General features: G+C 42.1%; 1 protein-coding gene across 1 annotated transcript in view; it reads left to right on the top strand.

Annotated features, from left to right (window-relative positions):
• The window catches only part of RAPGEF3 (Rap guanine nucleotide exchange factor 3), a 270,982-nt gene that overhangs the window by 199,155 nt on the left and 49,426 nt on the right, over window positions 1-22,401 (top strand). Inside the window, exons 16-20 of the mRNA XM_030198304.1 lie at window positions 2,731-2,812; window positions 2,924-3,070; window positions 8,957-9,054; window positions 14,001-14,126; window positions 21,534-21,715. Coding sequence (XP_030054164.1) covers window positions 2,731-2,812; window positions 2,924-3,070; window positions 8,957-9,054; window positions 14,001-14,126; window positions 21,534-21,715 — 635 coding nt within the window. The remainder of the gene's footprint in view (window positions 1-2,730; window positions 2,813-2,923; window positions 3,071-8,956; window positions 9,055-14,000; window positions 14,127-21,533; window positions 21,716-22,401) is intronic.

A 22,401-nucleotide genomic window follows, 5' to 3' on the forward strand; every position in this document is an offset into this window, starting at 1 on the left:
ATATTCAATCATTCTGACTTCAAAGGTCTTACGTTCTTGTATGGTTTTAAAGTTACCTTTCAGGATTCTCACTGTGAAGTCACTGGTACAGTGTCCTGGTCCTGTAAAATGTTGACCAACAGGCGTGGGAACCCTGCTGGCACCAGTATTGTTCATATGATGTCTATGTAAATTGAATCTTGTCTTAAGCATCTGGCCTGTTTCTCCAATATAGCAATATAGAGTGGACTAACACGGCTACCACACTCCTCTACAAATTCCTTCAGCAATTTTATAGCAACAGTAATGGTGCTGGCTTCAGCACAAAGATAGGCCACACCTACATTGAGACAAGTACATACAAATCAAAACCAACTTCAAACATGACATTGCCTGTAGGAGAATCAGCTTCAGACGTGACATTGTTGCATTTTAATAAAATTAGTATGCAGAAGGGGGTGTCCCAAACAGGCAAACCACTGGAATAATTTTATAGATACAGATTTATTTATACAAAGACAGTCTAGGTATTTATGAAAAGGCCCCACCCAGGTGGATTAATAATGTTTTTCTTTACAGTAATTATCAGAAGGTAACATCAAAACATTTAAAGGTTCAAAATGTGTAATATAAAGGATAAATTAGCACACCACCCAAGGGGGGCCTGGCGCTGGGGTCTGGCTCTCTCCTGCTCCTGACAGGACCTGGGTGATCGCGTCCCAACAGGAGCAGGAGAGAGAAAACACCAGCGCCAGGCCCCCCCTTAGAGGCTCTGATTTGGCTGTCAGGGGCCCCCAAGCCCTGCCAGCAGAAGCCTCTCTTTCTCCGGTGCTATTCTGCGCCACATTGCCTGCCCTGCAAGGTATTCTGATTGATATAAAAAGTAGAGTGGATTCCTCTTGAATTGATTTGCCCTGTTCTGGCAGCTTCCATTTCCAAAAACTCAACAGTCCGTATTGTTCTGAACCCTTAAAGATTACTAAAAGTCTTTAAATAATGGATCAACTGGAAAGTTTATTAAAAATGCCATTTTGAACTCTTCCAACTAAAGAGGAATCCACTCTACTTTTTATATCAGTCAGAATATCTTGCAGCTTTTGCAGATTGGACACAGATGCAGGTAACATGCACCTCTTCTCTTGAACCTTCTTCCTCCTTGTCTCAGCTCCTGGGGTTGCCCTCTGAATCTTTTTTTTTTCAGGACAGGCGTAGTCAGCAGCCCTCCAATTTTGGAGATGCCCAGGGGTGAATGGGGGGACAACGACGACACACACATTCTTTCCCCCCCTCCCCCGCTGCACATGCTAAACATGTCTTTGCTGGCGGGGATACCAAACCCTACCAGCCAAATAAATAGAGTGATGCTGCTCCCCATGCAGCTTCTTTCCTGTAGAAGTCAGCGGCGTGCCTTGAGCTGCTGTTGCTGGGACTTCTCGGAGCATGTGCAGAAGACCCAGCGTCAGTGGCTGAAGGCATGCTGCAGATTTCTGCAGGAAGGAAGCAGAGCGAGGAGGAGGGAAATGTTGGCACTGTATTTATTTGGTTGACAGGGCTTTGACATCTCTGCCAGAAAAGGCAAAGGAGTGCTGCAGTTCGGGGGGGGGGGGGGGGGGGGAGGCTGAGCCCAAAGTCCTGGTGGCTACATCACTGTTCCAGGATCATCAGGAACTCTTTCTTCTCCTTCTTTCAGAGGCCTCCTTATGCTCCTGGCTTCTTAATATATTCAGTTGATAGTGGTGTCCTGGCATAAACTGCTTTGATTGTAAACACAGAAAGGCGGTATATTAAGTCCCACTCCCTTTTCCTTAACCAGCTGGAGTACAAAAAAAGCATGTGGTATAATGGTGTAGCCAGCCAAAGACTCAAAATGGCCCAATGCATTTGGAAACTGCCTTTGGACTGATTTATATACCATTCAGTTTTCCCTCTAATTTGAGGTCTTCTACCATTACCTCATGCTAAGGAGAACTCTTCCAGTTCTGGAAAATACTGGATGGCATAAAATGGTCACTTCCTATACCTGGTGTAGCCACTAGGGGTCTCTACAAGTTTATAAAAGTTGATTGCAGTACGATTTAAAAGGGATTATCTACTCAAAATTGGGTAGTTCTGAGGCTACTGGACAAACAGCACATTCTTTGAAAGTCTTACACAGTTTTAGTGGTCACAAGTTCACCAGATATGCTAAAAGTTCAGTGAAATTAGCATAGTATTGTGATATGGAATCAGTGGTATGCATTTCTTTTATGTAGCAGTGCAGTGGTACCCAAACCTGGTCTTAGAGGCACCCCAGCCAGTCAGGTTTTCAGGATATCCACAATGAATTTTCATGAGAGAGATTTGCATGCAGTGGAAGCAGTGCATGCAAACCTCTCTCATGAATATTCATTGTGGATATCCTGGAAAACTGACTGGCTGGGATGCCTCTAGGACCAGGTTTGTGAACCACTGTGGTAGTGAAATTAACATGTTGTAGTGAAGTGGTTTCTTCTGTTTGGGGAATTGTAGCAATGTATGTTAACATTTACACCACACATTTCAACTCATCCAATGTTTGGGTTAGCCATGATGACGCAGCTCTTTGTGGTCATGGTGAAATGTACTGAGTCAAACCTGTTTCAGCATCTCCATTAAGCAGCAGTTTTGTTTTTTTTAATAAAGTGTATGTGGACTGTTGCTGTACCTAGAATCTTTACACAAGCAGTGGTGCTCTTTAATGATTACTGGTTTCCCTTTCTTGTGCATTTCCAGGTTTGCAACTCTGGAAGCTGGTTCCCTGGTCTGGAAGACTGGCTTTCTACCAAAAGTTATGTCATCAGGGCTCAGGACAAAGGTAACACCAGATTTGTCACTGTCAGACTATCAACCAGATACTACTGGAAATGTATAAATTGCCAATCTTCTTGCAATGGAATCAATGGCATGTATTTTTTTCTGTCTTCAGTCCCCTATGACATTTACACACCAGATCACTCGTGCATCACCTACTTGCTGCCTGTTAATGCTTCAGTACAGGAAGTGATGTCATCACTCAAAGCCAAATATGGCTGGCAGGGAGATCAAATACTGCTAAAGATGAACTCAGCAGGAGGTAAGTAGGAATGTAGTTACTGATTATTACTAGAATGGATAACATTTGCAGTGGAGTAATTAAGAAACTAAAGGACTGAGAGAATCTAAAATAATTAATTCTTTCAATGTAGGGAATAGGAAAGACTGAATCTGATGGATGCTTAGTGATTCACTAGTGGATCCTGAAAATGCTATGTGGTAGAATTATTTATTTACTATTATTATTATTATTATTTATTATTAATTCATTTTTGTATCCCACTATTATCCCAAAACAAAAATATTTCCATGTAACTTCATTGAGTGTCCCCTAGTCTTTGTACTTTTTGAATCAGTAAAAAAAAAAAAAAAGATTCACTTCTACTTGTTCTACACTACTCAGAATTTGTAGACAATCTAATCTTCCCTCAGTTGTCTCTTTTCCAAGCCTTTCCTCATATGAGAGGAGTTCCATCCCCTTTATCATTTTCGTCGCTCTTCTTTGAACCTTTTCTAATTCTGCTATATCTTTCTTGAGATACGGTGACCAGAGTTGAATGCACTACTCAAGGTGAGGTCGCACCATGGAGAGATACAGAGGCATTATAATATTCTTGCTACTATTTGAATTTCTGCCAGGTACTTGTGACCTGAATTGGCCAGTGTTGGAAGCAGGATACTGGGCTAGATGGACCATTGGTCTGACCCACTATGGTTATTCTTATGTTCTTATGATTATGGTGAAAGGTTGTGGTCACCGTATTGGATGCAGCTGCAGTTAGGGGCAGGAGCAAACTGGCATCACTTCTTTCCTAGTGGACCCCCCACTAGACCATCAGGGATTCAGATAGGTCCAGGGGAGTTTACATGGAGTTAGAGAGGTCACAGGGCTGTGGGGAAGATGGGGGGTTGTCAACTCTTGGCAGGGGAGGTGGGCCATGTGGAGAGGGACCTGAAAATTTTAGTTTTGTGTCATCTCCATTGATAACAAAAAAAGGGGGGGTGATCTCCAAAAACACCCCAAACATTCCCCTAAATGATATGAGAAACAACATGAAACAAAAATTTTCTGGCTGCCCATCTCTAGCACAGGGGCAGAGTTTGGGCCGAGCCCAATCAGAGGAGACATAGAGGCATATTTTCAAAGCACTTAGCCTTCCAAAGTTCCATAGGTTTCTATGGAACTTTGGAAGGCTAAGTGCTTTGAAAATATGCCTATTAATGTCCCTTCCTTGAATATAGTCACTATTGCTGCTGGTTTAAACTAGTATTTTATAAAGTCATGTAGTTGCCTATCAGGCTCATTTTCTAAAGAGGATGCCCATCTTTCGACACAAATCGGAAGATGGGCGTCCTTTTCACAGGGTTGTCCAAATCGGTATAATCGAAAGCCGATTTTGGGCGTCCCCAACTGTTTTCCGTCGCAGGGACATCCAAAGTCATACTCAGGTCCATGACAGCAATATGCAGGTCCCTGGAGCAGTTTTAGTGGGTGCAGTACATTTCAGGCAGGTGGATCCAGGCCCATCCCCCCCACCTGTTACGTTTGTGGAGGAAACAGTGAGCCTTCCAAAACCCACTACAAACCCACTGTACCCACATCTAGGTGCCCCCCTTCACCCATAATGGCTATAATAGTGGTGTACAGTTGTGGGTAGTGGGTTTTGGAGGGGGGGGGGTGGGGGGTTTAGCACACAAGGTAAGGGAGCTATGTTCCTGGGAGCAATTTATGAAGTCCACTGCAGTGCCCCCTAGGGTGCCTGCTTGGTGTCCTGGCATGTCAGGGGGACCAATGCACTACAAATACTGGCTCCTCCCATGACCAAAAAGCTTGCATTTGGTCGTTTCTGAGATGGGCGTCCTTGGTTTCCATTATCGCCAAAAATCAGAAACGACCAAGTCTAGGCTGACCATCTCTAAGGAGAACCAAAATTTCAAGATTTGGGCCTCCCCGACCGCATTATCGAAATGAAAGATGGACACCCATCTTTTTCAATAATACAGGTTTCCCCGCCCCTCCATTGGGACGTTTTGCGAGGACGTCCTCAATAAAAGTTGGGCATCCCTTTCGATTATGCCCCTCCAAGTGACTTTATAAAATAGCACCAAAACAGGAGCTTTCCTGCTCACTTCACTAGGCCCCTGTTATAAAATTAACCTCATAGAGCTGCTGTCTAGGCATCTAAGCCTACTTAACTGCATCACAGACCCAAGTACTCAAAAGGTACAGAAGTACAAAATTAAACAGATATGCTAATAGGTAAAATACTGCAAAATGCTGTTCTTCATGCACTAAGCTCGAGTTGAGGTTTAATGTCCTTTAGTAAAAAGGCCCCCTGGAAAGTCTTTTTTTTTTTTTTTTATTACAGCAGATCAAGTAATCTGTGAGTTCCAAGCTTTAGTGACATATCCATATTATACTAGATTTTCACTTAATTCTTGCCTAAGGTGATATGGGACTTCCACCTAATCAGTCAGTTGTTTTACCAAGGTTTACCCTAGGACAAATACCCATAAGAGTGAAGCAACTCTCCATATTTTGAATTGGAAGATATTGGACCCCTTTTATCTGGAGCAGACTCAGACCTTTAGAAAGTCCATCCAGCTTTTTTTTTTTTTTACTCCAGTAAACCTAAGAGTGAAGAGACAAAGTTTACCATTTCCAGCTGGGTGCTACATTGAACTCATTCTGTTATACCCAGGCATGACTGGCATAATAAAAGCAGGTCAAGGTTCATCATGCTAAGGTTATGATGACTTAAGTTGCCAATCTAAGATCTGCTTCCCTTGAGGAAATTTGGAAGATTACATATATACAACTTGAGAGGATTCACAATCCGTTTTACTTCTCAAAATGAAACGTTTGTCACTGAGGAATGTAAATAAATTTAACTTGCAGAGCATAAGAACAATATATACAATGACCACAAGAGGAGTGTCCCCCTGATAACGAGGTATCAAATGCATACATCCGATTGGACAATAGCAACTCTCCTAGATTTCTATTCCACTTAAAGGCAATCCTCAGTAGCGTATGAAACAGAGGATGAACATTCAAGATATTCTAATATTTAAATAACATTCTTTGTATCTGGAAAGCCCTTGAAGAATAAGGCAAAACACAAAGTGGAGGAGAAGATGTTTCATGTGAATGAGGAAGAAACAACCAACCAACCAGTCTCGATGACAATAATACTTCTTTTATAGGCTTTCTTCAGTTCACCTCAGGGGTAACCTCTCACTTCAAAGCGTGTCATCAAATCCTGGCCTTGCCTGCGATAGTCTTGGTCAGAGGAACACAATCTTTTGAAACGTAAAAGTTGACCAAAAGGAATGGTGTCATGCACAGCTTTAGGGTGAAAGCTCTGATAATATAGCAAAGTATTTCTGTCTGCTTCCATTCTGAAGACAGATGTAGAAAGTATACCATCTTGAAACTTAATAGCAATATCCAACAAATGAATATGAGATGTAGAAATAAAAGATGTGAAAAAACAAATTCTGGTCATAGGTGTTTAAATAAGAAATAAATTGACTCAACTGCTCACTGTTGCCATGCCAGGTAAAGATGTCATCAATAAATCTTTATATATGCAACCCAGAAACTATATTTAATTCAAACAAAATCAAAACCAAAACATCTAAAACATATAAATAATTTATGTAAATATAATGTGCTCAGTTTTTTGGTGTATATACAAAGACTTAGGATTTGAGATGTAAAAACGCCTTCATAGACATCATAGCACGCCCTGCCTCCTACTAATGAAAAGCTCGCTCAAAGTCTTTCTTCAAAATATAAAAATTATTACGATGTTACTTAGCTTTGAGCAGTAGATTTTATCCAGTTGCTTAGTGTGTATGAGAACATTCAATAACTTTTCCTGGTCAGTGCAATACTTTTATAATGCAATTCATATCCAATCAGTCACAAACACAAACAAAACAGTTTCTCAAACAATGAGCCATGACAGGAGACAAAAGGATGTCCAGGAGATTCAGTACTCAACTTATGTATTTTTGGTAAGAATAGTAAAGAGATTTATATTCTTTATAAGAAATAATATCCACTGTATTAGCCATAGCCAGCAATTTCTTGAACTTGCTGCTGAAAGACTCAAGTAGGATCCTCATCCAGTAATACATAAGTTGTAGTATCTCTAAGTTGTTGATAAGCTTCCTTCAATTACATCTCATTATTCAACAGAACCACACCTCTGCCTTTGTCTGCATGTAGTACCTTGATGGTTTGATCTTGGAATAAAGACTTCAAAAAGCAGCATTGATGAAAAGATAAATTATTAGCACTGTTGTGCTTCAACTTGTAATTCAGTTAACACTCATTTTTCAAACGTTGCTATCATTTAGGGTTACCATATGGCTCCAGAAAAAGGAGGACACATTGATCCAGTCCAAGTTTTGCTTCCATTGAAAGCAGTGGAAGTAAAACCCAGACTGGCTCAATCTGTCCTCCTTTTTCTGGAGTCATATGGTACCCCTACTATCATTACGTCGGTCAGTGAGGAGACCAAGTAGATTTCAACTGATAGGTCCACAAAAACTCTCCACTAGTAAATGACTCCATCACCAAAGTGTAACAGTAATTTCAATTGTCAAAAGAATCGTTGAAGATAAACACGTGTCAAAAGCATCAGAGTCAGAAGTAGGCACAAAAGAAAGACCCAATTAAAGTATAGAGACTTCATGAGCTATTAACTGACAAGAAGATAAATTGAATACATTCAAATGTGGTATTGAGTTGTCTTGTGAGATATGTTGCTCTTTATTGGCGCAAAATCTGGTATTACCCCAGCTTGTCCTCCAGTTGGTAATCTTAAAAAAGATTCAGGCAATATAGATTCATTAGACTTAGACTATTGAGAAATAGTGAACACTGTTGACAGCTAGAGTGTCCAACTTGTGTGATGTGGTGAGCCTGCTTAGCTTCAGAAAAAGCAAAGTTCCTTTCCTATAACAGGTGTATTCTGAACACAGCAGTTTACCAATTATCCATTCTCACCTTCAAAGTTGTTCCCTCTTTTGTCTGTGTGGAAATAGAGAACAGATGTGGAACTGCTGCAGACCCAGAAGTCTCAAACATGCAGTAGTTTTTTCTCCTGGGCACCACATGTCACATGACCAATCTCTATGACTAGTGAACTACTGTCTTCAGAAAGCACCTGCTACAGGTGTAGGCACCCCCTCATTAATCGAGGCTGAGTGTCAGTCCAGAGGCAAGTACATAGTTAAAATGTTGGTTTCTAAGGCCATAATTTACTTGGTAGCTCTTCATTCTCATGCTCAGAGCACATAGACTGTTAAGGGTCCCTCTTCCAATTAAAAAGCTAACTATATTAAGTAGAGAAAAGATCCAGGCACAGTTCATCAACAAAATTGATAGCTAGTATTTAGCAAAATTGATAGTCAGTATTTAGCAAGTTATGTACAATAGAATAATGATAAAAAGTTTAAAAAAAAAAGATGGTCCATAGTACCAAAGTAAATTGATTATAGCTATGCAACTGCAATTGGAACAGTGAACATCCTACTACACAGTAAGTAATTTGGCTCTACCCTCATGAGGAAGTGGTGGTATTCTGAAACAACTGGCAGATGTGCTCTGACTCTTGATCCATAGTCCCATGTGCAACTTATGATTGTGGCTCAGCTAACAAGTGGACTCCATGGTCAGTCTCAAAGATGTCCAGTGATGATTATTAGGAATCAGAACTAAAGATGGTGTGTAAGTTTGTACAGTACTGTTGGAGACAGAATTGTAGACAAAGCTTAACATTGTATGGTAAGATGACAAAGGGCTCTTTCAGTTTACATTACCTGCAGGGCCACCTTGATGTAGTTCAAAAATTTCAACAAAACACTGCTATCCATTTTGATTCACTGTCTGTCTCTGATCTGTACTTGGTAGATAAAATTCCACTGAAACTGGATGCCATTGGAGTATACACGGCACTGGGACTGAATGAGAGACTGTTTGTCTGCGGTGCACAGGAAGTTGACACACTGGTAAGCTTGAGACTCACAGAGCCTAACCACTGGGGAATGGTTTTTGCTGCATGGGTCTTTGTGTTCAGGGCTGGAGGTGAAACTTACTGGTGTCTACAGCTTCATGTTGTATTATTCCTGGAGTGCAGACTAACGGCTTGTAGTTATAAGGTAGTATGACAAATAGACCCTAATTTCTGTACCTCACCCGGTTAGTGAATTAGTGACATGGAGACAAAATGGAAGTGTGACACTTAGAGGCTCATTCTCAAAACAAAAAAAAAAGTAATAAGGTGGTAGATGGACATTTTTCTCTCAAAAATGTCCAAGTTGCGATTTTCAACACTCCGATGTTAGACATTTTTCTCCACAGTTTGTCCAAATTTCAAGGGGCGTATTGGGGGTGTGTTTTGGGTGGGATATGTGTGGCACCAAAAGATTGATGATTTTATGCAATAATGAAACAGCACAAAAATGGCTGGGGCCAAAATTAAGACTTTTTAGATAGACCTGTTTCTTCAATCACGAATAAGTGGCCAAAGGTGCCCTAAATGACAAATGACCACTTGAGAAACAAAAGGTAAAACCCCCTCCTCCCACCCCCAGTAGTCACAGACCCCTTTCCACCCCCATAAGATGTGATAGTGACAGTACATAGCTTCAAATATGATGGCCATTTTTGTTAGAGTAGCAAGCAGGTCCCAGGAGTAGCCTAGTGGTCGGTGAAGTAGACTGTAGAGAAGGGAACCCAAGCGCCCATATCCCACTCTAACTGGTACACTTATAGTGGAAAGTGTGAGCCCTCCAAAAACCACTAAATACTTACATATTTGAGGGCTATCATAGTGGTATATAGTGAGGTACAGTAGGTTTTTCTCTGTTCCTGGAGAGCTCACCATACAATCAATATAAGGGGGTCATGGTGAGGTGTGTACCTGGGAGTTTTTATGTGAAGTCCACTGCAGTGCTGGGATGTCTGTTTGGCAAGTGTACTAAGAATGATGGACTCTAGACATTCTACTGGCTGTTTTTTGGGTGTTTTTCTCTTGGATGTCTTTTTTTCCTAAAATGGTCCCAAAAGAAAACCTCACTGAGCACAAACATCTAGAAAAAGGCAATTTTCGATCCAAAAAGGTAGACGTTTCTAAGGATCAAAAATGGCTATGTTTGTCACTCAATTGTTGGATGTTTTTGGCAAAATATCCAAAATTAGACTTGGATGTTTTATCAAAACATGCCCCTCTTAGTGTCTAAGGCAATCATCTAATTGTTATGGGGGGAGGGGAATCAAATCATTCCATGAAATTATTTTCCTGTTTAAGAAAATTAGAACAACAATAGACCAATTTTTAAAGGAAAGAAGAACAATTTTTGTAAGTTAGTTGCTTCTCCATGGGCGTAGTTGGGGAGGCGAAGGGGCATTGCCCCCTCCAAACAAGTTGTTCTTATCTGGGTTGGTTGTGAATGGCACCATAGGTGCCCCACAGAAGAGGCTTGGGGAGGCTAAGCCTCCCCAGCTCCATCTGCTACCGTACTTTTTCTGCCACACTTGCTCTTCTGCCTGAGTCCTCAGCAGCAACACCAAATAGGAACCGCATGCTTCTATTCCCTTTCCTGCTGCTGTCTGCCCAACTAGGTGAGCGCAAACAAAAAGAACCCATGTGTGGAGCCAGAGCCTTTTGTGGGCCTCTGCCGGCTACCTTCCTCCTCCCTCCCCATGATGTAATTTCCTGTTTCTGGGAGGGAGGAGGAGGAGGAGGGAGACTGACATTGGCATGCACAGGGCTCTGGCCCCACACATGGGTTCTTTTCATTTGCACTCAACTAGTTGGGCAGATAACGACAGGGAAGCGAAGGGAAGCTGCATGGTGAGGGATGGGGGAAAGAGAGAGACAGGACTGTTGGAGGGGGATAAATTAGCAATGCTGGATGGTGGGGGCAGAGAGAGATATGGGCAAAAGTGGATGCTGGAGGATGAGAGATAGAAGGGTGATGTTATGTGGGGAAGAAAGAGAGAGAATTGATGGTTGAAAGAGACAGAGGGGCAATTTTGAATTTCCCTCCCCTGAGTCCTCTCTTGCTTCCCTTCCTCCCAAACCCCACATTTGTTTGCACTTGTCTTATTTTTATTTTATTTTTTTACACTACTAGTCCATTTTCCCGGTCCCCTCCCCTCAATGTCCAGCTTGCCTTTGGTTTGGTGCTGCAATAAATAGAAATCAAACAAAATAAAACATGGAAAAGAAAATAAGATGATACCTTTTTTATTGGACATAACTTAATACATTTCTTGATTAGCTTTCGAAGGTTGCCCTTCTTCCTCAGATCGGAAATAAGCAAATGTGTTAGCTGACAGTGTATATAAGTGAAAACATTCAAGCATTACTATGACAGTCTGACAGGGTGGGAGGAGGGGGGTGGGTAGGAAATATGCATGGGGACATCAAAGCATATCATTGATATTCTAACAGGTTGGGTGTGGATAGGTGAGGGGAGGGTGATCAACAGAGACATACAGCTTTATGGTTTATAATGGGTTAGGAACCCCAGATCCTTGTTAAGTCCTTTCTGTTGGGTGTTAAAATATTCAATCATTCTGACTTCAAAGGTCTTATGTTCTTGTATGGTTTTAAAGTTACCTTTCAGGATTCTCACTGTGAAGTCACTGGTACAGTGTCCTGGTCCTGTAAAATGTTGACCAACAGGCGTGGGAACCCTGCTGGCACCAGTATTGTTCATATGATGTCTATGTAAATTGAATCTTGACTTAAGCATCTGGCCTGTTTCTCCAATATAGCATCCTTAGTTACATTTTTTACACTGAATGATATATACCACATTGGAAGATGAGCAAGTGAAAGATCCCTTTATGTTGAATATCTTTCCTTTGTGGATGACTTTGGGGTCCTGTGAAATATTTTGGCATAGTTTGCAACTGGATAAATTACAGGGAAGTGTGCCCTTCTGTTCCTTTTCAGTCTGTGATGGAAGTTTACTTCTGATTAGCTTGTGTTTTAAATTGGGTGGCTGTCGGAACGCCAGTACTGGTGGGGATGGGAATATCTCTTTCAGTAATTCATCCTCCTGGAGTATAGGTTGTAGATCTCTTATGATTTTCCTCAGTTTTTCCAGCTCGGGATTGTATGTCACTATAAGCGGGATTCTGTCTGTGGATTTTTTCTTTTTGTACTGTAGCAGATTCTCCCTGGGTGTTTTGAGGGAGGAGGCAATATTCTTGGAGATTATTTTGGGGTTGTAGCCTTTCTGTTTGAAGGATTCAGTCAGGCTTTTAAGGTGTCTGTCTCTGTCCCCTGGGTCAGAGCAGATACGGTGGTATCTTGTGGCTTGGCTGTAAATGATGGATCTTTTTGTATGTGAAGGATGGAAGCTGGAGTTGTGGAGGTAGCTGCATCTGTCTGTGGGTTTCTTGTATATAGATGTTTGTATACAGCCATCACTGATTGAGACCGTGGTGTCCAAAAAATTGACTTTTTCTGGGGAATAGTCAATTTGAATCTGATTGTAGGATGGTATGTATTGAAGGCAGAATAAAATTGTTTCAGAGTTTGTTCACCCTCCGTCCAAATCATAAAAATGTCATCGATGTACCGGTAGTATTTTAGAGGTTTGGTCTGGTGTGTATTCAGAAATGTCTCTTCCAGCTCAGCCATAAAAAGGTTAGCATATTGGGGTGCTGTCCTGGTGCCCATCGCAGTGCCCATTATTTGCAGATAGATATCATTGTTAAAGTGGAAGTAGTTGTGAGTTAAACCATAAAGCTGTATGTCTCTGTTGATCACCCTCCCCTCACCTATCCACACCCATCCTGTTAGAATATCAATGATATGCTTTGATGTCCCCATGCATACTTCCTACCCACCCCCCTCCTCCCACCCTGTCAGACTGTCATAGTAATGCTTGAATGTTTTCACTTATATACACTGTCAGCTAACACATTTGCTTATTTCCGATCTGAGGAAGAAGGGCAACCTTCGAAAGCTAATCAAGAAATGTATTAAGTTATGTCCAATAAAAAAGGTATCATCTTATTTTCTTTTCCATGTTTTATTTTGTTTGATTTCTATTGATAACCTTAAGAGTGGACTAACACGTCTACCACACTCCTCTACTTAAGTGCTGCAATAAAGAAATTGCATGGTGGCTATGCTGTCAGACTGTGCTTGTGGCCATTCTGGATGCCAGTAATGATTGACAGGTTGCCTGTGCTGCTGCGACCTGCCTGTGCAGAAACAGGAAGTTATATTACGAGTCAGGCCACAGCAGCAGAGGCAGCCTTGAGCGTCAATCATTGCTGGAGTCTGGAGGAAGAGGGAGGAACTAGGAAGCAGCAAGCAAGTATAAAAATGTCAGACACAGACCACACAGTAGTGTGGAGGAGGGTTGGGAGAGATGGAAGAGGTCAGGAGGAAGGGTCTGCTGGCCGAACGGACTGTGGCCCAAGTCAGAGTGGACATTGGCAGGGCAGGCAGGCTTCTGTCAGCTGGCAACTGAGCTTTGCTGTGCCATGGAGATCAGCCTTGAATCACTGAAAGACCAAAAAGACGGCTTTTCAATTGCCAGTTTGAAGGATTTGTTGGCAGCCGGCCTGGCCTTTCAAAAACTGGCCAGGCCAGCTGAATACTGGCCAGTTGGAAACCCTAGAAGTAGTGGGTGCCGTGATTATGAGGTAGGGCCAAAGGAAAAGCACAAATCTTAGGAAACACAGGGAAAAGTAAGAATGTAAGGCCTATGAGGTGTGGTGTAAATGAAGGGTGCCAAGCCAAGAAAATAATGAGCAACGGGTGAGGTGCTATTGATAACAGTGGAGTTCACAAGGGGAGATTGCTAGATTCCCTAAAAAAGTATTAGTATATTCTCTGTGTGAAAGTAAGAACTGTAGACTCTCTACTGTGGTATCTCTTTAAAGCAAGGTTATTTACATTTAGACATTCTCTCCTCTTTTGTAGAGGCCTCTTCCTGAGCAGCTGGGGCCAACTGTGAGCACCTGTGATACTCTCGATTTCATCAGCTCTAAAGACTTAGCCAGCCAGCTGTCGGAATATGACTGGAATCTCTTCCACAGTATACACCAGGTAAAGTGCTGAATGATTAGGGATGGGGTTTATAAGGAACTGTAATGGGAATCTCCAGTTAAACCCCCCTTTTCAGCAGCATTTTCTGGGGTTACATATTTTTTGTATTTGATGGGTCCCAAGAGTGCTGTGCAAGGCTCCAAGGCCCTGACTAACTATGTTCTCAATGTCCACACTTCCATGGTCCGACTCCTCTAACCTTGAGTAGGGGAAGGTTAAGAAATACATCCACGGCACACTGAGTTGTGTAATTGAACTTTAACTTTACTGAACAATGTTGGTAAAAAAAATAAATACAGTATAGTACCTTCAATGAAGACAATCCAACAATATTTCATATTTCAAACAACTAATTCCTACCTGAATTGGTTATTACTTTATTTACCATTAACCTTCTCAATGCTTCATGTACAATTTCTCATGCATAATAGATTTTCTAAATGTTAAATATTGATAGCTATCCAAGTACTTCTATGATATTGCATTGTATAATTGAGTTCTCACAAAAATTACTTTCTTATACATTAATAATCTTTGTCATTTATCCTATACTGTTTATTGTAAGCCACATTGAACTCAAACTTGTTTGGGATAATGTGGGATATAAATGTCACAAATAAATAAATAAATATTTACAATTCCTTGAATGGCAGTTTGAGTTAACAATTCCTCCTTAAATTTCCTGTTTGAGTCTCCATTTGTTCCATGCACACTTTCTTCCTATTTTGTACACTTAGTAATCCTCTAATTCCCATTTCTCTTGGAGGTCTCCTTTTTTTCATACCCACAGCTGAGTTGACTCCACATGGGGTTTCACCTTCCAGCTTGGCTGCAATCCTATAACTGTACTTGGCAACAGGATTCTAAGCTTTCAGTCTCATACTCTATCAGTTCTCCTGGATCTCTTGTCCAGCCAGGACCAACCCACTTCCCTCTATTGGGAGTTATTCCAGTGCCCTGCCACTGTGCATAAAAATCTGTGTTCTTTTTTCCCCTTTGCCCCAGACCACTGTAGTTCTCAGGGACCTCCCCACACAAGACCTGCAGCTCTCCTCTCTCCATGAGCTCAACCTGCCTAATGGGTGACAGAAAAAAAGAGTTTTAAATAAAGACACTTTCCTTCCAACACCTGGGCCTTAAATAACCTCCTAAATTCTCCCTCAGGCACATTTAAAATTGGGAACCCAGTTAAAAATATACTTGGGGTTATCTGTTTATGCTGTTTCCAGGGCAGTTCCACCCTTGAAGAGGCATAAAGATAGAAAACAGCATTCAACACTTTTTCATTCAAAATTACTCAATTTGCTGTACAAAAAGGGAATGTGATCTACAATGTTACAGAGGTTTCAGTCTTATTTTCTTAATCAGGCACAGACTGTGCGATGGAATGATGAGTTGTTTTTTGTTTCAAGTTCAAAGAGTTTATTGAAGAATTTTGAGTAATACAACCCATAATAGCACGGTACAAAGTACCATCAAATGGACAGCTGATGATATGTACACACTCCAGGGAGAACCATAATATATACTATTTAGAAATAGTGCTGTAGTATCAGTGGAGGTTACAAAGATTAAAGTATAAGGATAAAAATGGGGAAAAATCCCTGTAAGCGCACTTTATAATACAATCAGTTAGTTATGGCTAAGGAGTAAGGAAGCTTAGAGGCGGGGCTGGGATTCCATGCTTGGATCTTAGTCCTGTTGGTGATTAGGGGTGGTTCCCCCTGAGGAAGAGCTACGAAATGCTGCATTGGAGAACTTTGGAGTACACCAACTATGTGGGTTTAATTTACCTATCCCTGGAAGCCTCCCACTGACCTGAATCATTCTTTGGCTGCCTTTAATTTAAAGGTTTGACTGTGTGCAGGAGGATCACAGAAGATTTGTGTGACTCTGCAATTCCCAGTGTTTCCCTGTGGTTTTTTTTATCACAGGGATAAGAACAGTGGCTTTATATTGCAGTGGAGTTTTTTTTTTCTTCACTTGAGAACTTGTTGGATACAAAGATCAGTAACGTTCAATATTTGCTGTGATTATTAAGAACTGGGTTTTGTGTGCCTTGTGTTTTTTTAGGGCTCACTGACTGATCTTTTTTGAGATTGTGCTCTGGTGATACACAGAGGCTTGAAGAAACTGCAATTTAGGGTTTTTGTTCAATGTTCTGTGTGGGATTTACATATGTGATCAGGGTATAAGTCTGGTGTGGATGGCAGTGTGAGTGAGTTGCAGGGATCCTATTTGGTAATTCTTTTAATGCACTGGTTTGTTTTCACTAATAAAGATTTTGTAACTTATTGAACAGGAGTACTTTTTGTTGTTGTTGTTATTGTTAAGGAGTAAAATAGACAGAAAAACAGAAGATTGTAGGATTGAGAATCAACTAAGGAGTATCCTGGAGCATTAGTGAGAACCAGAATAGGAGACCATCTAGCTTATTTTTGAAAGGGAAGGATGCCCATTTTCCGACACAAATCGGGAGATGGGCATCCTTCTCTCAGGGTCGCCCAAATCAGCATAATCGAAAGCCGATTTTGGGCGTCCCCAACTGCTTTCCGTCGCAGGGACGACCAGAGTTCCCGGGGGCGTGTCGGAGGTGTAGCGAAGGTGGGACTGGGGCGTGCCTAACAGAGGGGCATCCTCAAGCGATAATGGAAAAAAGAAGGGCGTCCCTGATGAACACTTGGCCGACTTTACTTGGTCCTTTTTTTTTACGACCAAGCCACAAAAATGTGCCCTAAATGACCAGATGACCACGGGAGGGAATCGGGGATGACCTCCCCTGACTCCCCCAGTGGTCACTAACCACCTCCCACCCTGAAAAAAACAACTTTAAAAACTTTTGTCTTTTTTTTTTTTGTTAGAATATGGGTGAAGGACCTCCTTCGCTATGCCTCTGTCCCTGCGACAGCAGTTGAAGACATCCAAAATGTGGATGTTTGTGAGAAGGATATCCATGCCTGGATGTTTCTGTGAGAAGGATATCCATGCCTGCTATGCCTATGACACCCCCTTTATTTATTTGGATTTGAACTGACCACCTCTGAATTGTAAGACCAGTGCTTTAACCACTAGGCCACTCCGCTTCACTCCCTCGAAATTTGGCCATTCCTGTGGGGGGGGGGGGGGGGGTATGTGTGTGTCAGCGGAGGCATAAAGAGGGCATGGACATCCTTCTTTCAAACATTTGGACGTCCTCAACTGCCCCCCCCCCCCCCCAACAGGGATGGCTAAATTTCAAGGGAGTGGAGCGGAGGAGTGGCCTAGTGGTTAGAGCTCTGGTCTTGCAATCCAGAGGTGGCTGCTTCAAATCCCACTGTTGCTACTTGTGATCCAAAATCCAAATAAATAAAGGGGGTGTCGGAGGCATAGCAGGCATGGACATCCTTCTCACAGAAACATCCAGGCATGGATGCCCTTCTCACAAACATCCACATTTTGGACATCTTCAACCGCCGTAGCATACCAAAAGACATCCTCAACTGCCGTTGCAGGGACGGAGGCATAGAAATATCCAATGTACCTGAAAGTAACTCACCTTGAGCTACTACTGAAAAAGGTGTGAGCAAAATCTAAATAAATAAATAAATAGCGAAGGACGTCCTCAACTGCCATCACGGAGGCATAGCAAAGGGTATCCTTCACCCATACTCTAAAAAAAAAGACAAAAGGTTTTAAAGTTTTTTTCAGGGTGGGAGGTGGTTAGTGACCACTGCATGCCAGTCCACTGCAGTGCCCCCTAGGGTGCCCGGTTGGTGTGCTGGTATGTCAGGGGGACCAGTGCACTACGAATGCTGGCTCCTCCCACGACCAAATGACTTGGATTTGGTCATTTTTGAGATGTGCGTCCTCGGTTTCCATTATCGTCGAAAACCGGGGATGACGATCTCTAAGGTCAACCTAAATGTTGAGATTTGGGCGACCCTGACCGTATCATCGAAACGAAAGATGGACGCCCATCTTGTTTCGATAATAGAGGCTTCCCCGGCCCTTCACCAGGACGTCCTTAGAGATGGGTGCCCTTAGAGATGGTCATCTCCGTTCAATTATGCCCCTCCATATCTTCTCAACAGTGGTAGATCTATTAGAAAATTCAGCTGCTTTGCATTTATATCTATGGATCATTAATACCTTCATCCACCAGAAGGCGATATTTAACATTGATGAGGATTTCCAATTATCATTTGTATGGTAATGACAATTAAAATATCAAATTTTTTTTGCCATTTATCTATTACATCTGGGACTGCAAAAGAACGATATGTGATTATGTCATTGGTAAGAGGAGACATAATTGTTCTGAATGCAAGGCCATGAATAAATCATATGCATCAAATCATCTAAGGGAGCATTGCTGTGCCAACACAAATTACTATTAGCTAGGTTTGCCCAGTGTTATTTATTAGGAGACAAAATGGCCTTGTGAAATAGGAAATACAAAGATTGCATTAAGCTGGTAGAGGCTTGTAGGACATATTATTTCTTTAAAAAAATATAGACCAATCATTATCAGTACTATTCCAATTTGTCTCAGTTGAGCATGGAGATTTAATACATTTTACTTATTTAATACATTTTATTCCTATGGGCCCTGCTACAGATAACTCGAGCTAAGCTTTAGTAAACAACCCCCAAAGTCTGTAAATTACAGAAATAGAGTTTCATCACTGAATTCAAATCTTGGTCAAAAACAAATGATACCACTAGAGTGGCCCTCTCAGTAGCTTCTGATATTGATTCTTCAAATATAGATGACAAATAATATAAGTCAGTACCACCTTCCTTAGGTTGCTCCCCTGGTTTATCTCCTAAAGATCTAGTGGCATTTGGCACATAATAAATTCTGTTCAAAGGAGGAATAGCTTCTGTGGTAAATTTAAGAATTTCAATCAAGTACTTTTTAGACAACTCTCCAGGCAGAATATCAGAGGGTTTAGGAAAGTTCAATATACAGAGATTCAATCTCCTATTATAGTTCTCAAGTTGCTCTATTTTCCTATTCAGAAACATTTTATTTTTAGCTTCTGTTACTTTAATGTCTTCCTTTTTTTGGTGAACTGATTAGCACATTCCATCTTACACCATCCACAGTCTTTGCTGGTTCTTCCACTTTAGCTGTTAAAAGTTTTACCTCTGTCATGGATTCTGCAACTGTGGAGTCCAGTCGTTGAAGGACCCTACAAATATGCTCCAGAGTCACCGCCGTGGGGGTTGCCGCATCTACACCGGCTTCCTCAATTACTCCAATAGCAGGCAATCGCTCTGATACTGAGCCCTCACTCACGGGCCCAGAATTGCGACATCCGCTTTCTGGGTGTCCATTGGCAATGCTGATGAAACTGCCGGGCTTATTGCTGTGGCTAAATATTGACCTGATAATATTTGCAGCTGTTCCTTTTTTAGTTTTTTTTCTTTGCCATTGTCCTCATTTTATCATAGTCTCTGTTTTAAAAGTTAAATGCTGAAACAGTACATTTTCTTAATGTCCTCTAATTATTAAGTCAGGTTTGATGCAGTTACAATTACTATTGTCAAGTGGCCCCAATGTCATTACCTCTTGTCCCAAATCCTGTTTCACCAAAAACTTGGTTTGAAATAGCTTCAGTGTCCCATTGTTTCTTTTATATCCACATCTTCATTCTCTGCAATATATTCTAACTCTGCCATCTTATTTTTTAGATTTCTAGCATCTGCATAGAAACATTTCAAACTACAGTTATTGTTTATATTAATAACCTGCTTAGCAGTTGACAGGGATAATTTGGAGTTTTTCAACTCTGTCTGCTCTTTACTTAAAGTTACTTGGGATAAGTTTGCCTTTATTTCAGTCTTTACTGAAGAATTGAGAAACCTTAGGCCTTCCACTTGACTTAGAAGACAATTTTGCAAGCCATCTGTGTGTGTAAAGCAGTGTTCTAAGAACAAGAATAGGCACATAAAACTGTGCATGCAATACAGGCCAAATTCTATAAATGGTGCCTTAAAAATTGGCACCTGAAAAACCATGCAGTTTGTGTGAGCCTATAAATTACGCCTAAAGATGGATGTAGCTTATAGAATAAGCTCATTCGCCGTTCTTGGGACTAAAATTTAGGTGCACCCATTTAGGCCACCTAAAACCAGGCCTAAATACCTGCACCTAAGTTAGGTGCAGATTGGGTGTATTCCATAATAGTGCGTATAGCTTTTTGAAATGCCATAACCCACCCATTCCACACCCATGGCCATGCCCACTTTTCTACTATGCACATAAGAATTTACACGCACCATGTCATAGAATATGCCTAGAAAGTTGTGCGCATAAATCCGAATTAAAGCCAATTAGTGCCGCTAATTGGTTGTTAAGTACCAATTATCAGAACTGATTGGCTTGTTAATCAATTAAGTTGTGTGTGCAGTTTGGCCTTCTGGACAAATGATCATACACAACCTAAGGTGCCATATATAGAATTTGGGGTTTGTGGGTTTGTGCGTAACTTTATCCAAACTGAGCAAAGGGGCTTCCACAGGTAGGGTTGTAGAGGAGGTTGCATTTATATTCATATGCATGCATACTGACCTGGAGCAATTTTCAAATGGAAGTGTGCCCATACTATCCTTTTGAAGATCAGCCTGTATCCATACAGGAAAAAGTATGCATGTACTACTTATGTGTGTGCTCAGTTATGATATTACCCTGCTGAAGGGCAAGTATATCATTTTTTCTCTGCTTCTCCCTGTCCAGCCTCCTTCACCCTCCCCCCCCCTCTATTCTTCCCTTTCACATCTCCTTCCTCAGCACACAGGGCCAGATTCTATATACGGTGCCTGAAAAATGCACGCGGAAAGAATTTCCGCCTAAACATATTCTATAAGCAGTGCTTAGATTTAGACGCTGTACATAGAATAAGCTTAGTTGATATCGCAGCACCTAAAACTACATGCCTCCATGTACACCAGCGGCATAAATCCTGGCACATAGATTTAGGCACATAGGGCCATATTCTATAACAATGCATGTAAATTTTGGAATGCCCATTTCCACACCCCTTTTTGCCTGCGCACATTAGAAGTTAGGCTCACTACGTTACAGAATACGCATAGCGAGTTGTGCGCATAATTTCTAATTATTGCCAATTAGTGCTCATTATTGCTTGTTACGTGCTGTTGTTAACAGTAACTAGCTTGTTAAGCCAATTAAGCTATACACGGTGTTATAGAATACACCTGGATTTCAGTGCAGATCTCCAGATGCGCTATGTAGAATCTGAGGGACAGTGTACAAAATGAAGCTCATAGACCTATACTAAATTGTAGTAGCACTGCTACAAAGTCACCGGCACAGATGTCTTCTCACTCAGGAAAAACCTGAATGATTTTTCCCATCTTTAATATGGAATTCATTGTAGATTCTCTCTTTTTTTTTTAAAGGTGGAACTGATCTATTACATCTTTGGCCGAAACAAGTTTCCAAATGGGACCACAGCAAACCTGGAACGTTTCATGAGGCGCTTTAATGAGATACAGTACTGGGTGGCCACAGAAATCTGTCTCTGCACAGATATTGTGAAGAGAGTGCAGCTGCTGAAAAAATTCATCAAACTAGTGGCTCAGTAAGTAGAGGCTCACCACAGTGCCAGTCCCAGAGGGTTTGTCCATATCACTCTTACTTCAACATGCAGTAATCCCAGAGAGAGGTGGAAGCAGGGGCGTATCTGCATGGGGCCTCAGGGGCCTGGGCCCCCGCAGATTTTGCCCTGGACCGCCCTACCGCCATCAACCCTCCCCCGCTGCCGTTGCTTACTTTTGCTGGCGGGGGACCCCAACCCCCGCCAGCCGAGGTCCGCTTCCACCTGCCGCTGCCTTAAAAACTACTTCTTCAGCCGGCGGGGGACCCCAAACCCCCGCCAGCCGCCCCGAGGTGTTTAAACTTCATCTTCGGCCTCCGTGGCCGTGCTGCTGTTGATAGGAGCTGTTGTCGGAGTCTGACGTCGCAGCACGTACAACGACGTCAGACTCCAAAGTGGATTCAACAGCTCCTATCAACAGCAGCACGGCCACGGAGGCCGAAGATGAAGTTTAAACACCTCGGGGCGGCTGGCGGGGTTTTGGGGTCCCCCGCCGGCTGAAGAAGTAGTTTTTAAGGCAGCGGCAGGTGGAAGCGGACCTCGGCTGGCGGGGGTTGGGGCCCCCCCGCCAGCAAAGGTAAGCAACGGCAGCGGGGGAGGGTTGGCGGCGGGAGGGGGGTGGAGAGAGTCATTGGTGGCGGTGGGGGCTCTGACAATGGCGGGGGGGGGGG

Source organism: Microcaecilia unicolor, chromosome 3, assembly GCF_901765095.1.
Source record: "Microcaecilia unicolor chromosome 3, aMicUni1.1, whole genome shotgun sequence".
In the NCBI taxonomy this organism is placed as follows: Eukaryota; Metazoa; Chordata; class Amphibia; order Gymnophiona; family Siphonopidae; genus Microcaecilia; species Microcaecilia unicolor.